This window comes from Narcine bancroftii, chromosome 7 (assembly GCF_036971445.1).
Source record: "Narcine bancroftii isolate sNarBan1 chromosome 7, sNarBan1.hap1, whole genome shotgun sequence".
In the NCBI taxonomy this organism is placed as follows: Eukaryota; Metazoa; Chordata; class Chondrichthyes; order Torpediniformes; family Narcinidae; genus Narcine; species Narcine bancroftii.
In genome coordinates, this window is record NC_091475.1 from 147,318,699 (window position 1) to 147,333,035 (window position 14,337).

The 14,337-nt window shown below is 35.7% G+C and overlaps 1 protein-coding gene and 1 long non-coding RNA gene across 2 annotated transcripts in view; one reads left to right on the forward strand and one right to left on the reverse strand.

Moving 5' to 3' along the window:
* LOC138739184 (short transient receptor potential channel 6-like) overlaps window positions 1-14,076 on the forward strand; it is a 100,208-nt gene extending 86,132 nt beyond the window's left edge. Inside the window, exons 10-12 of the mRNA XM_069890743.1 lie at window positions 5,920-6,003; window positions 10,393-10,468; window positions 12,770-14,076. Coding sequence (XP_069746844.1) covers window positions 5,920-6,003; window positions 10,393-10,468; window positions 12,770-12,894 — 285 coding nt within the window. The 3' untranslated portion in view covers window positions 12,895-14,076. The remainder of the gene's footprint in view (window positions 1-5,919; window positions 6,004-10,392; window positions 10,469-12,769) is intronic.
* LOC138739188 (uncharacterized) overlaps window positions 1-14,337 on the reverse strand; it is a 28,641-nt gene that overhangs the window by 7,440 nt on the left and 6,864 nt on the right. The window lies entirely within an intron of this gene.

The following is a 14,337-nucleotide window of genomic DNA, read 5'->3' on the forward strand; positions in this document are numbered from 1 at the left end:
CTCTTCACTTGTACAAATACGAATCAATATTATGTAGCTTGATACTGTTGAAAACAATGAATGAGTTCTTCAATAGGTTTAACAAATATCAAATCTGATATGCTGAAAATAATTTTCATTGTACTTAACCATGAATGTAATTTATCTCCATGCATTTCTTAATATAAAATGCAACTTCCAAAGTTAACATCCCATTAGCAACCACAGTAATTGTTAGTCAGGATAATTAGAACTTTTTTTTAACCATGTAAGAATACACAGTATAGTAGCTGTAGTGCACCACTGTGAGGCATATGTAAATGCATAAGGATGTGTGTGAATAGTTTCCTGAGATGGTGGAAGACATCAGTAAGTTTCTTATTTGAATCTTGCATCTCCAAGTTATTTAAGAAGCCTCCCAAGTAACACAGACATAACAAGGTGGCAGCAGTATAAATGAACAAGATTGAAAGTCACTGAAATATGAAGGGGAAGATGATTTAAAAAAAACATTAATGGAAAAAAAAATGGCTGGAGCAACAGCAGTTCACCCAGTGCTGGACTGGGAGGCTGAAGACATTGTGAATTGTTTAAAAAGTTTTAGCCTTCAAAAAGCTATTTTAAAAATGCAACAGCAGAGAAGGTTAGTTATATTACTTCTCTGGACAGGAGAGTGAGGCGTTGACTTATTTAATAGCTGGGAGCTTACAGAGGTGGAGAAAATTAATCCAGAGCAGGTATTTGCAAAGTTTGCTTCTCACCTTGAACTCAAGTCTAATCACAGAATTAAATGCTATGAATTTCAATGCTTAATGCACGAGGCTGATGAAACTGTTGATGACTTCCTCACTAGATTCAAAATTGTTCTGCAAAAATGCAGATTTAAGGATATAGAGGAATGATTAGTTGATCAATTAATAATGAGGAGCGCCCATCCTGAAGTGCAAAAGTCTCTTTCGGGAAGGATAGCTTGAAACTGGCTGAAGCTTAGACAGCAGAGCCTTCGAAGCCATAAGGACGCAAATGGAATCCCTATCCATACAGATCACCCACAGCAAAGGAAAAGAAGGGTAGAAGCTATAAAGATCTCAATCAGAAAAGTGCAAACCCCAAGACCTACAGGAAGTGTGGCAGACAACACCATCTCGATGACCGAAACAAATGCCCTGCATACGGTTTTGAATGTAGAGCCTGTGGTAAAGCAAACCACTGGGTGAAGATGTGCAAGTCTGGTATGAAGAAAACAGTAATATTAGTGAAGAAAAAAAAGACAAGAATATCAACCACAAAAGAAAAAAACAATGAGTACTCCTACACCCAGGTACTGGTCATAGAATCCTCACACGTGATGTCAGGTGAGTTGAACAAAAAGCGAGTTGCACACAAGGATCCAAATACAGAGGACAATCCAGAACAAGCCTACAATATTTAACTAAAGGTGAAGCTGGATACTGGATCACAAAGCAAAGCAATGTCCTTCCACACAGTCTCTACCGCCAGATGTTCCCAGAGAACATAAAAGGGTATCCAAAAGACGGAGCATTGGAAACAGCAAATGTTACATTAACAGCCATTAGTGGACCCATGATCAAGCAGCAAGGGAGAGCCAAGAACGTGGTAGATGGAGACAGACCCGCAGTTCTAGGTCTCGATAGCTGCCAGGAGTTACAATTGATCTGTCAATTATGAGATCTAGACAAAGATGATATGCCAAAAGTACAGAAACACACAACAAAAAGAGGAAATAATTTCCACAGAAGTACCCGTCAGGCCATGGCACACAGTGGGAGCAGACTTGTTCACCAAGAATCATGAGTGGTATTTAAAAGTAGCCTGTTACTACCCTGTTTCCATTTGTCAAAAGGGTGAAGGACCTGAGAGCATCAACCATCATCTCAGAAATGAGAGCACGCCTTGCTGAACAAGGAATAACCGAGCAAGTAATATGTGACAATGGAATAAGGAGGATGGCTGCAGAGTATGGGTGGGTTATCACTACATCATCCTCATACTACCCCAAAGGTCATTGATAGACAAATGCAAACTGTGAAATGCACACTAGTTAAATGTCATGAAACAAAATATCCATATCTAGCTTTTCTATCATTACGTGCAACATGTTTTTGGGCTAACATGAAGTCTCTGGCAGAAATTCTAAATGGCAGGAGATATAAAACAACTCTGCCAAGCAAAATACACCCTCCAGAAGACCAGGAGAAAACCAGAAGACTGCCTCGCACGCAAGAAGAATGCCAGCATTATAACAACCATGCACAAACATTGCCAGAACTCTTCAGAGGGCAGCATGTGCATATTTAAGAGCTGATGTTGAAAACATGGACCCCAGCAAAGGTCATCAAAGAAGCTGAGACACCAAGATCATATGTTGTCAAGACAAACTCTGGCAATCAGCTGAGGAGAAACAATTCACATCCTGCTGACACAAGATGTGATGAAGCAGAAAGCCTGCAACACCAATATCAAGTGAGGTATCAAGTGAAGAGACCACAACCACTAATAATGAAATATCAGCACAGCAGTTGTCAGGTGAAGCACAAGCTACACATGTACCAGCAACACAGAGCCCAATGGTTGCAGCCAAATCCACAAGATGGTGGAGGAACATACTGCCGCCAGTGCAATATTGATAAAAACTATTGTACAAGTTTGGTTACTTAAGTTGCATTGATAAAGACACTAAATTTTTTCTTTATCTTGAGGAGAAGGGATGCTATATAGTCAGGATAATGTGAACTATTTTGTAACCATCACAAATACACCCTTCTCACTGTAGTGAGGTGTATGTATACATATAAGGGTGTGTGTGAACAGTTTCCTGAGATGGTGGAAGTTAAGGTCTCTGGTTATTTGAATCTTGCATTTCTAAGTTATTTAAGAAGCCTCCAAAGTAACAGAGTTATGACATTAATTATAACTATATTTCTTTCCAAAATATTTCAGGTAATTTTAATTTTTTTCCAGATATTCCAATCATTTTACCATAATGCAAATTCCAACTTTCATCACAACTCTTACTTGGCTCCTGTAGACACTGATTTTTTTTCTCCCTTTGCTCCACTGACCATTTTGAAGTTAGAAAGAAGTCATCTCCGACACCAGATGGTTCCCTGATGCAAGACCACTACACATTTCTTTGCAGTCGTTATTGCTATACTTTATCCAATTTAAGTTTTATATTTTTTTTCCATATATAATCCCAAGTAAAAATATTTTTGGATCTTTTTGAATCTTTATAATTTGCCCTAATAAATACACTCAAATCATTCCAAAACCTTTCCACTTTTTCACAGGACCATACCGAATGTAAAAAAAAAGTCCCTATTTCCTGGTACACCAAAAACACTTATCCGAATAATTAGAGTTAAGTCCATTTAATTTATGTGGAGAATAATATAATTGATGAAGAACATTTTATTGAACTATTTGATATCTAGAATTGTATTCATAACATTCTTGACACACTTTTAACCCTATTTCCTCTTGAATTTGTACATTTAGATCTCTCTCCCATCACAATTTTGATTTATATAAATCTTTCCTTAGTTTCTTGTAATTTTATATATATTAGTAATAAATTTCTTAACCATAAATGTATCTGTTATTATAGCTTCAAGTTGACTGTTCTGGGAGTCTCAAATCTGTTCCTAATTTATTTTTTTTCGATATGATTTTAATTGACAATGTAAAAATTGTATTATTTTGTATACCATATTTATCTTTTAATTGCTCAAAAATTAAGAATGATCCTCAAACAAAAACAATCTTTTATCCTCTGTACACCTTTACTACACCAACTATCAATTGAAGAACTGTTCAAAGTAAAAGGAACAAGATGATTTTGTTTTAACATAAGTTTTGGTAGTTGATACTTCTTAATTCCTCTCTCCGTATGAATTCCATTCCATATTTTTAGAATGTTTTAAAATTAGTATCTCCATATTTCCTTTAAACATTTCATTATTCCATTTATATAAAATTTGTTCTGGGATAGTGTGACAGAATATTTAGAGGTGGTTTGGAAGGAATTGTTAGAGCAGCTTACACACACACACACACACACACACACACACACACACACACACACACACACACACACACACACACACACACACACACACACACACACACACACACACACACACACACACACACACACACACACACACACACACACTTTAAAAGACAGAATATTTGCAGAACTTTCGCAGAATGCTTTTTGCAGGAGGCAATAAAGTATCAACAGCAGCTTGCCTGGGATAGCATGTGATTTTTGCAGGCAGAGGGGAAGAGTTTTGCTCTCAGAGAGGGATGCTGTGAAGCAAAGGAGAGAGACAAAACTCCATTCCAGATGGTCAAGCTGGCAGCCTTCCAAAGTTTGCCTGGTCAAAGGAGAAGACTGGCAGGGTCAAAGGTGACCTGAAAGAAAGGATCATCTGGAGAACCCTGAATGGGGCAAGTTTCGTCAGCAAGACTGATTGAGAAGGAATCAGTTGCGGATGTCCTGGAAATGGAGTCTCTCTGAAAACCAGCAAGAACCCTCCTGAGTGGTAACCATTTGCCTGTTAAGCACCAAAGACTGGTGAACTTTGTTAATGCTAACTTCTGTGCACTGTACAAGAATTGCCTGCAACCAGTGAGATTGGACTGTGAACCAAATAACTTTTCTAATCTTAAATATACATTACACACACCTGTGCTTAGTATTAGAGGGGGGGAATTAAGTTAGGTAGATTAAGTAAGTATGTTAAGTAACAAGTTAAAGTTTAATTCTGTTTTCTCGTTCAAATATAATTAAAAACTACTTTTGTTTAAGTAACCCTGTGTTGTGGTGCATATCTATTGCTGCTGGTGTTTGGGGTCCTCTGGACTCCATAAAAATAGTTTCTGCAATTTTATTAATTTAAATCTGAACCCAAGCTGTTTTTTCACCAACTTGACAACAGGAGAACAAAATTCTCAATTGAGCTGCTTTATAAAAAAATTTTAAACATTCTCTACACATTTACAGTGCATCATTCTCCCTCAAGGCATCCAACTCAATATGACATGGAAAAACTTTAGATGCTGGAAATCAGAAATAAAAATAGAAATGACTGGAATTAATCAATGGAATATTAGACTGGAGTCCAACGGTATAGAAATTACTTTCAGATATGCAAATCCCCAGATAGACTACACTTAGAACTCTGCATTTTGGCACAAAAACTTTACAGAGGATACTTTGGTCATGGAAGAAGTGTAACATAGATTTAATAGTATGATATTTGGAGTTAAAAGGCATGGGTTTAAAAAAAAATAACAATAGAGTATGATACAAGCCCTTTCAGCCTATGAAAACTATGTTTTATGGGGGTGGGGTAAGAGGAAACCAGAGCACCCAGAGAAAACCCATACAGTTCATTGGAGAATGTACAATCTCCTTACAGAGTGCCACATTCAAACTTGGGTCCTTGGCACTGAAATAAAGTTGTGCTAACTGCTGCTCTAACCATACTGATATAAATTAAAATTGTAACTAAGCATGTTAGGTATGATTATGAAAACTTCTGGACCAAGAATAATCTTGAAACATATTATCAGTGTGCTTTTGTCATCACAGGAACAGTGGCTTGGAGTCCTCACTAAAGATTGTTGCAGGAGCACCTTCATGATAAAGGCTGCCACTTTGGCAGTGAAGGATAAACCAGGACATGTTGGTGTAATGCACATCATTGGGTGAATTTAAACAATGGGAGAAATATTGAATGGCAACATTGCACTATTGGATGTTTTGGAATTATTGCAATTTATTTGGAAACAATGGCTCCGGTCAATTTTGAATTATCAAGTGCAAGATCTAGAATCCATCTGCCAGAATGTCCAATTGATACTTTCAGCAAACGTTGACCTATATGCAACTTTGTTCATTTTTCTCCTTAGCTGAAACACAGCAAACATTCGTGTGGTCAAAGTACTGAAAACAGCAGTTCACATGGTGTCAGAAATCCACCAACACGGTACCAGGTAGGATATATTTATGAGTATTATCATTCTTGTAATAACCTGCTCCTGCAACAATCTTTAGTGAGGACTCCAAATTCAAAGGATGAAAGTCATTTGCATATTAAGGCAGTATCCGATGCAATCAGCATTTCAAAGCAGTCATGCTAGTGGATTTAGGAGTTTTGCCTAATTGTTGTTTGGAGAAGGGAAGATACCATGGCAGCGTTGCCTTTTGCAGGAATGATGAAGAACCAGTCAATGATTACTCAAGCCCAGGTAAACTCAAGTCAAATAATCAAATATCTATAAAAGCATTGAAATCTGACCACCATATCTGCCCTCAGACCGAGCATACGCACATATAAACCTACATGTCAGTGTCAAATATTTTATAACTGCTGGTATCCAGCCTATTCTATGTAACATATACAGTATGTGTACATTTTACACATTATTCAAATTCAAACTTATTATCATCCAATTGTACAAGTATAACCCAATGAAATAGCATCTTTTTTTAGTCCTGGGTGCAAAATCATGCACATACATACTTAACACATACTGACAAACAATAAATATGCATATACATATGAAAATAAATAAGTATTGTTTAATAAATTGTAAAGTCGTGGTGTGTATGAGCAGTTCATTCAGTTGGTCACTTTCTTTATATTACTTCATATTAATATAGCTTTCACACCACTTTGAAATGTGAATGCTATATTGCTCTCGCTTTAGTAATGGTGTTAGCTTTTGATGAAAGGACATTTCATACCAATTGATGTACTGAACATTGATTCAGAATAACTAACTCATAAGCAACATGAAATAAATATTCATCGTGACATTTATAATTATGTCACAATTGGATGATATTAATATTTTCCAGAGGTAGGATCAACGATTGAGTGGAAGAATCATGGCAGAAATTATTATTGGTTTTTCAGGAGTTCCAATTTAACCTGGCAGAACACTTAATGGTAACAGAACCTCTCTCTCCAGAGGGACAGTTTTTCCAGATTTGAAAACAAACATGGATCGTAACAGCAACACCTTTTATCGGTCATCACAATTAACCAAGTTTAGAGTACAAACCCCCTGCTATTCAAATTAGTTCCTTCTGCAATAGAAACATTACCCCTGTTTAACCCATCCTTATGATGCGTGATATTAATATCTATATTGCCTGTTTTACAGAATTGTCATAATACAATTCTTCCCTGAATTGCTGCAGATAATGAATTTCTGACAATACAGAAATGTCTACAGTATATTAATTGAAGCTACTCATAATTAACAACCATGTTTAGAATGAAGTATAGTGTACATGAAATATAATGCTCCTCTTAATTGACCTTATTCATGTTTATATACACACATATAAAAATCTGCTTTTTCAGAGCACGTTAATTCCACCCTATTCTCAGTAATAATCTCTGTCAAAGAAGAAAGAAAGAATATATATTTATATTACAGCTTTAAAGAGTTTAGGTTATTTTAATGTTCTTTACAACCAATTAATTTTTTTATTGAAGCTTAGTCATTGTTACAGAAATAGAATATCAATCAGTCCATCGATCCTTTACTGACTTTCTGAAATTGCATCTTAATTAGTCCCCTCTATCCTTCCTTCTGAAAATATTTATCTATTGGGTATTTATGCAAATCCTTTGAGGTTATTTACTGAATTGGCTTCCACAACTCTTTCAGTCCATTCTTTAATGAACAAATAATCCTGAAGGCAATTTATAGTTTTCTCATACCTTGATGGGCTCAAGCCCAAAATGTTGGTTATGTACACGGTTTGAACTGCTGTTTCACCAACGTGTTTTTAGTTAATCACGGTGTCTGCAGACTTTCGTGTTTTACTCCATTTATCAAGAGGTGATGCTTGAACAAAAACAAGCTTTTAATTTTGCAATTTAGTCAAGAGAAGCTGTCCACTAGGTTACTAGATACACAGATGTTCAAAAATAAGATTGCTTGGAGAAAGCTGAAAAAAAACATTAAAGAAGCTTTGCATTGTTGGATCTTTTCTATGGCATTGTCTATTCAATGGAGTATTACAAATATCACATTGTTAGCTAGTAATTGAAATTGAATTTAATTAACCCAAGGATGCTTTTTCAAGAAACCTTATGGCTGCCAAGAAATCACAAAGGAAGTTTATTCCCACCTTACACACACACACACACACACACACACACACACACACACACACACACACACACACACACACACACACACACACACACACACACACACACACACACACACACACACACACACACACACACAATGGTGGATTCAAAGTTGTTAAAACTATGCTTGGAGAATACAAGAGTTAGATGAACCAACAGCTTTAATTCTTCCCCATACTGAAGCTGTTGCTCTGGATGTATCTTTAATCCCAAACATTGATGTGTTCATTTAATTGAAGTCAATGTGCCTCACATTTCAATTTCAAGTTCTAATAGAGATAACATATGGGGATATGCAGACTGAACAATTAACCCATTAGCCCCCCAGGAGGTAGATCAATAATTGAAAGCTTTTAAAAGATCAGAGTGGCTCCTGCTAACTTGCATTTCCCAGTGCAGGGAGAGAAGGGATACATTAACAAGATAAGCCTCTTCAGAGTTTTGCTTATGGATTAGGAAAAGCAGGAGTGTTTCCCATTAGTCCAACAAATCATGGTCTAAAATCCCCATCTCAGAGTCCCGACTTCCTCCAATCTCCCCAGCAATCCAGTATAATCCTGCATTCCTTCTACCATAACTTCACTACTTTGACCGCATTCTATCTATCCAGTGATTTCAATCCCAGTCAAGTCATTTCCCACCCTTCAAGCACTGATCTACCTGCCTCTAGCTGCCTTCTTTGCTTCCACACTGAGCTGTCAATCAAACTTGAAGTCAACCTGAAAATTGGGAGCAATCTTTTCAAGATGCAGGATGTTTAAAAATAAAACATACCTGATTCTCTATCCATTATTCCTCCTTTTTCTATCACAGTGAATTGTAACACCAGCATATTCCCTCAAGTTCACTCCAAAAGTCAGGGTTTCATTTGATATTTGAGACAGGAATACAACCAGGATCTCCTCCATATTGGCCAGGATTGTGATTATAATGGAAGTCTGAATTTATAAAATGGCTTTCTCTGCTTGCTTATAAGCACTATATTTGGTGAATAGAAACAATTACTGCTGTCTTTAACTGCTTCTAGCTCTGTTACCACTGAGAATGCATGGTGCTGACTGCTATACATTTTTACAGTTCTCCAGTCAGGGATTATATATAAATGCAAGAGCTTTTTTAAGTGTTAAATGTCTTCTGCAGAGAAAATAGGATGAGCCCCTCAAGCTTTGGAGGTTGGAGAGACACTTCTAATGGAAGACAATCTGAAAAGTCTGTGCAAATTTGTTGCAAAATGGGCTTGCAAGGTCAGCAAGACCTGTGGCATAACTGTGTAACCTTAATGAAAGGGAACACAATTCAAAGTGTGAATTGAAAAATAAATGAAAAAGATAGCAGACCTTTTACAATTTAATGATTTGAGAACAAAGGAACTGTGGAAAACTAGATAGTAATTAATTTCAAAGCCTTTTAAAACCTAGACCTCTGATCAGTAGATTACATTTTTGAGAAAGTTTTTCCAGAACTCTCCTTTTTTTGTTTTCTTTAAAACTCTTTGCTACAAATTGGATTTCAGCTTTTTTTTTTGTGAATTTGTGAGAGCAATTCTCAATGTTCCATGGTAGGAATGATGTGGAGGCTTTCGAAAAGATACAGTGAAGGTTCACCAAAATGCTATCTGGATTAGAGGCAGAATAGATAAACTTGGGTTGTTCCTCTGGAGTGTTGGAAGCAGAGAAGAGACCTGATAGAAGTTTATAAAATAAAGAGAGGCATAGATAGGCTTATCAGTCAAAATAATCTTCCCAGGGTAAAAAGGTCAAATACTAGACAATGCATTTAAGGTGAGATGGGGAAAAGTTAAAGGAGATGTGCTAAGAAAGCCTAGAACTGTTTATCGGGGTAGTAGTGGAGGCAGTTATAATAGGAGCTAATAATATACAGGGTATGAAGGGAATTAGATCTTGAGCTCGCTGAGAAGATTTTCCTTAATCTGACATTGTGTTTGCTGCTGAAGTACATTTAGGTACAAACATCAGTAAAGTGGTTTAAACCCATTTGTATCAGGACTTGCTCAGTTGCTCATGGGACTACAGTCAGTTGAAATGCAATTTCTGACAATTTACTGTGTACCAATCTGGAATCTGGTCATCGATGCTAAAATCAGCTAACTATCACAGTGACCTACTAGGTGTCGATGCTACCTGTGAAATTGGTCAATGGAGTACATGCCAACAGTTGGTTCAATAAAGTCTCTAATTCTTCCCTGCAGAAAATAATGAAACGGCTCATAAAGCGATATGTACTGAAAGCACAAATGGATAGGGAGAAAGATGACATTAATGAAGGTAAGTCAAAGTCAAAAGCATGTAATGGTCAGTAAATTCATATTTCATGTATACACTATTAATTCAATTAATCTTGGCAATAAACCCCTCTCAGTCTTCCATTACGGAAAATTGCTGCTTGTGATATTTCTACATTCATCAAGTGCAATGATGTTTCTCAATATTATTGAACTGAGCAATTAAATTCAAAATGATAAATTCCAGGTTCCCAAAAGGTTGCCAAGAAGCCTACTTTTATTAGTTTAAAATACAGTGTACAATTTATTGTTCTGGTATCTTGTTCCTGTTTGCCCACTTTGCTGGGAAACCTTTTTCGGATGGAGTCAGAAATTTTCTGGAATATGAACTTCTTGTTTGAAGAAATAGCACAGATTGAAGTCACATTATAATAATGATAAATTGAGTGAGTAAAATACACTCAGCTAATTTTAAAATTATTTCTTAAATAAGATTTGGTACGTTTTAGTGTTTATACAAGTTTGCACAAAAAAGGCTAAGCTTCCACTCTCTTGATCGATAACAACAATACTCTATAATCTCAGGCCCAAGTGCAGGATGAGGAGAGTCTCTTTCTCTTATTCCGTTGCAGCAAACTGTACAAACCCTATACTCACGAGGATTGCTTCATCAGTACGACATTTAGACTTCTCAGAAGTATACCTGTGTGATGAAGACTAGTGAAGGAGAACAAAATTAAAAGAAATTCTATGCTGTGGACCTGCTCCTACCTGCACTCAATTGCACAGAATCATTTTGTACATGTCTCATTGAATTGTCAGGGAAGAGGAGCTTTTCATTTTATCAGACTGGGCTTTCTATAAGAGAAGAAAAGGAACAATCTGCTTCTCTATTACACTACCCATTCAAACAGGGAACATTTTTTTGTTGAAACAGAATGAAGGTTGTATTTGGATATGAAAATCTCTCTTCAATTTAACCACAGTTATTAACAGGTCAGGTATTTCACAGGTTGAAATCTTGCCTCACCTACCACAGCAACAATGTGTTTATGTTGTTACTGTGTCAGCTTTGGTTAATGGTCTTTAAAACCCATCTCCTTGTCCTGCCTTATGTATGATTCCTTACTGGCCGATTCTCATCTTGCTGCTGATACGTTTTACCACTGAGATTTTGTACGAGTCCAATTTGAGAAGATGCTTTTTCCTTAATTGTGATGAGCATTTTAAATGCTATTTGCAGTTGGTTTCATTCTGGAGATCAGTGTAAGCATCAAAAGGACTTAATATTACTGTGTCTAACCTGGGTGTATTTAATGGCAATGAAAAAAACATTCTGTTTCTCAACACTTCCAGCAAGTATAAAATTTTGCCAAAAATTAAAAAAAGAATAAATTAGTGTACTAAATAACGAGAAGGGAATGTTCCTTCAGTAAAATTGTCAAAGGACTAGCAGAAAATTTAACATCTTTATATTATTTCCTTTGAGGAAAAAGGAAAATTTAGGGGTGTTAGGCTGATTTCATGATATCTACAGTAGTAAACATGAATAAAATCTATTGGGATAGTTTTTTTTCTAAATTCATTTGCATCAACACATACAGTATTTATCCATGAGAGTAATAAAAACTGACACAAATAATAGATTTTATATATTTTTTCCATCCCTAACCCACCCCCTTCCTCCCCAAAAAAAAGGAGAAAAGAAAAGCCTGTCTACTAAAATGATCTTTTAATTAATTAATTAATTGCAGTTTACATAATAATCTTAAACTGTGACTAATTAGGACGGGTTGGATAGGGAAGTGGTGAACGCGGAATGTAAAATGGTACCAATAAAATCCATGTAGGGTTTCCAAATCTTATCAAATTTTTCTGGTTAATTTTGTAAATTATATGTTATTCTCTCTAATGGTATACAATTTAATAATTCTATTCACCTTCTATTGAACCCCACAATATCACCCGATTTCCATGTTACAGCTATGGATTTCTTTGCTATTGCTACACTTAAAAACTTCTTTTGATAAATATCTAACTTCAATTGGGAAATATCTCCCAACAAAAAAAAAAAAATTGGGATGGTTGAAGAGACTCTGCCATTGCAAATTTTAAAAAACTTGTTACTAAGGTACATTTAGGTTTTTTTTATAAAAAAAACTATCATGGTGGTTTGTTGAATTAGTTAGCATAGTTTGTCAATTTTGGTCAAAAGCAGCTGTTATTTTTGAATAGAGTAATTTCTTCTTGCTATTATAATTCTAATCTGTTATTTAAGATAATTCTCTAATATTGACTTCTTTATCAGTGCGGTTTGTTCATTTGTTTGCTTGTTATTTTTCAGGTGAACTCAAGGAGATCAAACAAGATATTTCAAGTCTCCGATATGAACTACTTGAAGAAAAGTCACAAAACACAGATGATCTTGCTGATTTGATCAGACAGCTTGGAGAAAAGTTGGGAGCCTAGTCCATCAACATAGCCAAGAATTATCTAATAACATTATATCTTAAACGTCTTCACCAAATCACCAACTACAATGGTAGATTTTGAATATTAATTATAATAGTGCCAAATGTAATTTAACTTTCCAAGGGGAATGATATGCAGAGGAAAAAGAGGTAATGCAATAATTTATACAGTATGATAGGTTTTTAAATCATATTATAGGAAAATATTACCTGGTCAAAGAATATACTAAATTAAACATTCTATAAATCAATGAAAATGTTTGGAAATAATATTTTATTTACAACAGAAAGGAGGTCTTTTTAAACCTAAAGCTGGAAGGTTTTACATCTTTTTTTGCTCTAACTGTTGAACAAAATATTTTAAAATTTAAAAAGTGAAGGAACAAACACATTTGCGTATAAAAGGCAATAGAATAATTAAAAGACATTATAATTTAAAATATTTAAAGCAGAAATAAAATTACATTATCGCCCAAAAGTATAACTGTTTTTCCCTTTGATTTTGCAGCTGGGAACTCTGAGGAACACTGCACTGGCTTGTTGGATTCCTTCTGGATTCCATCAACATTGTGCATGTATCCTAGGGCCAAGTACTGACCTGGAAAGGAGGGATAGTGGCTGTACTAGAATTGCAGACTTCCACCCAATTCTGAATGGATCTGCCAGCTTTTAAGTTGAAGTTCTGACCTGTTATCAAATAACTTGGAGTGTTCTCAGGATTTTTAAATCCTTCCTTAGTCAGTTTGTAATTTTATGATCATTAATGTAGTATAAAAAGTATGTCTTTTTGTGGCAGGATCTTGAGCTTGTACATCAGTGTAAACTTGAATGATAGCAGATTGGGAGCTTAATTTCCACTTCTCAACTATCTTAAGGGCTGACATTAAGAAATCACTTTTGAGTCTTCCATAAATAAGGGCTTTCTGATTTTACAACCATGATGGAAAGCTCTGAAGAACAGCCTTTTAGAAAAGGTATTAGCATTAAATATCAATTTATGGACAATCTATATTCATTCTATGTTTTAATTGTGATCTATGCAGAGCTGAGTAGGTAAAGAAAGGAAATAGGATTATCTATCCTCAGCTTCTCCATATTTATCTTAGCACCCACTCATTCAGAATGTCAGGCTCTAATTTGAATTATTTTGTGAATTCTATGAACTGACTACAAACGAATAAAAAGCAATTCTTGTTTCCTTTCCTGTGTAAGCACAGTCGACAATATAGTCTTAATCTGTTAAGAATGAGCCACAGTGGAGCCTTTGTGTGGCATGGATTAGAGAAAGTCATATAACTACTGAGAAAATGAAACCTCCTGACCTCCAGCAATTGGATGAGACAGGAATCCTATGTATAGTGGAAGGTAATTTGGAGTCAGAAAATTAGAGATGTGTTGATTATCCACTGCAAGTGAAGAGATGGAGTGCTATTCACCTCAC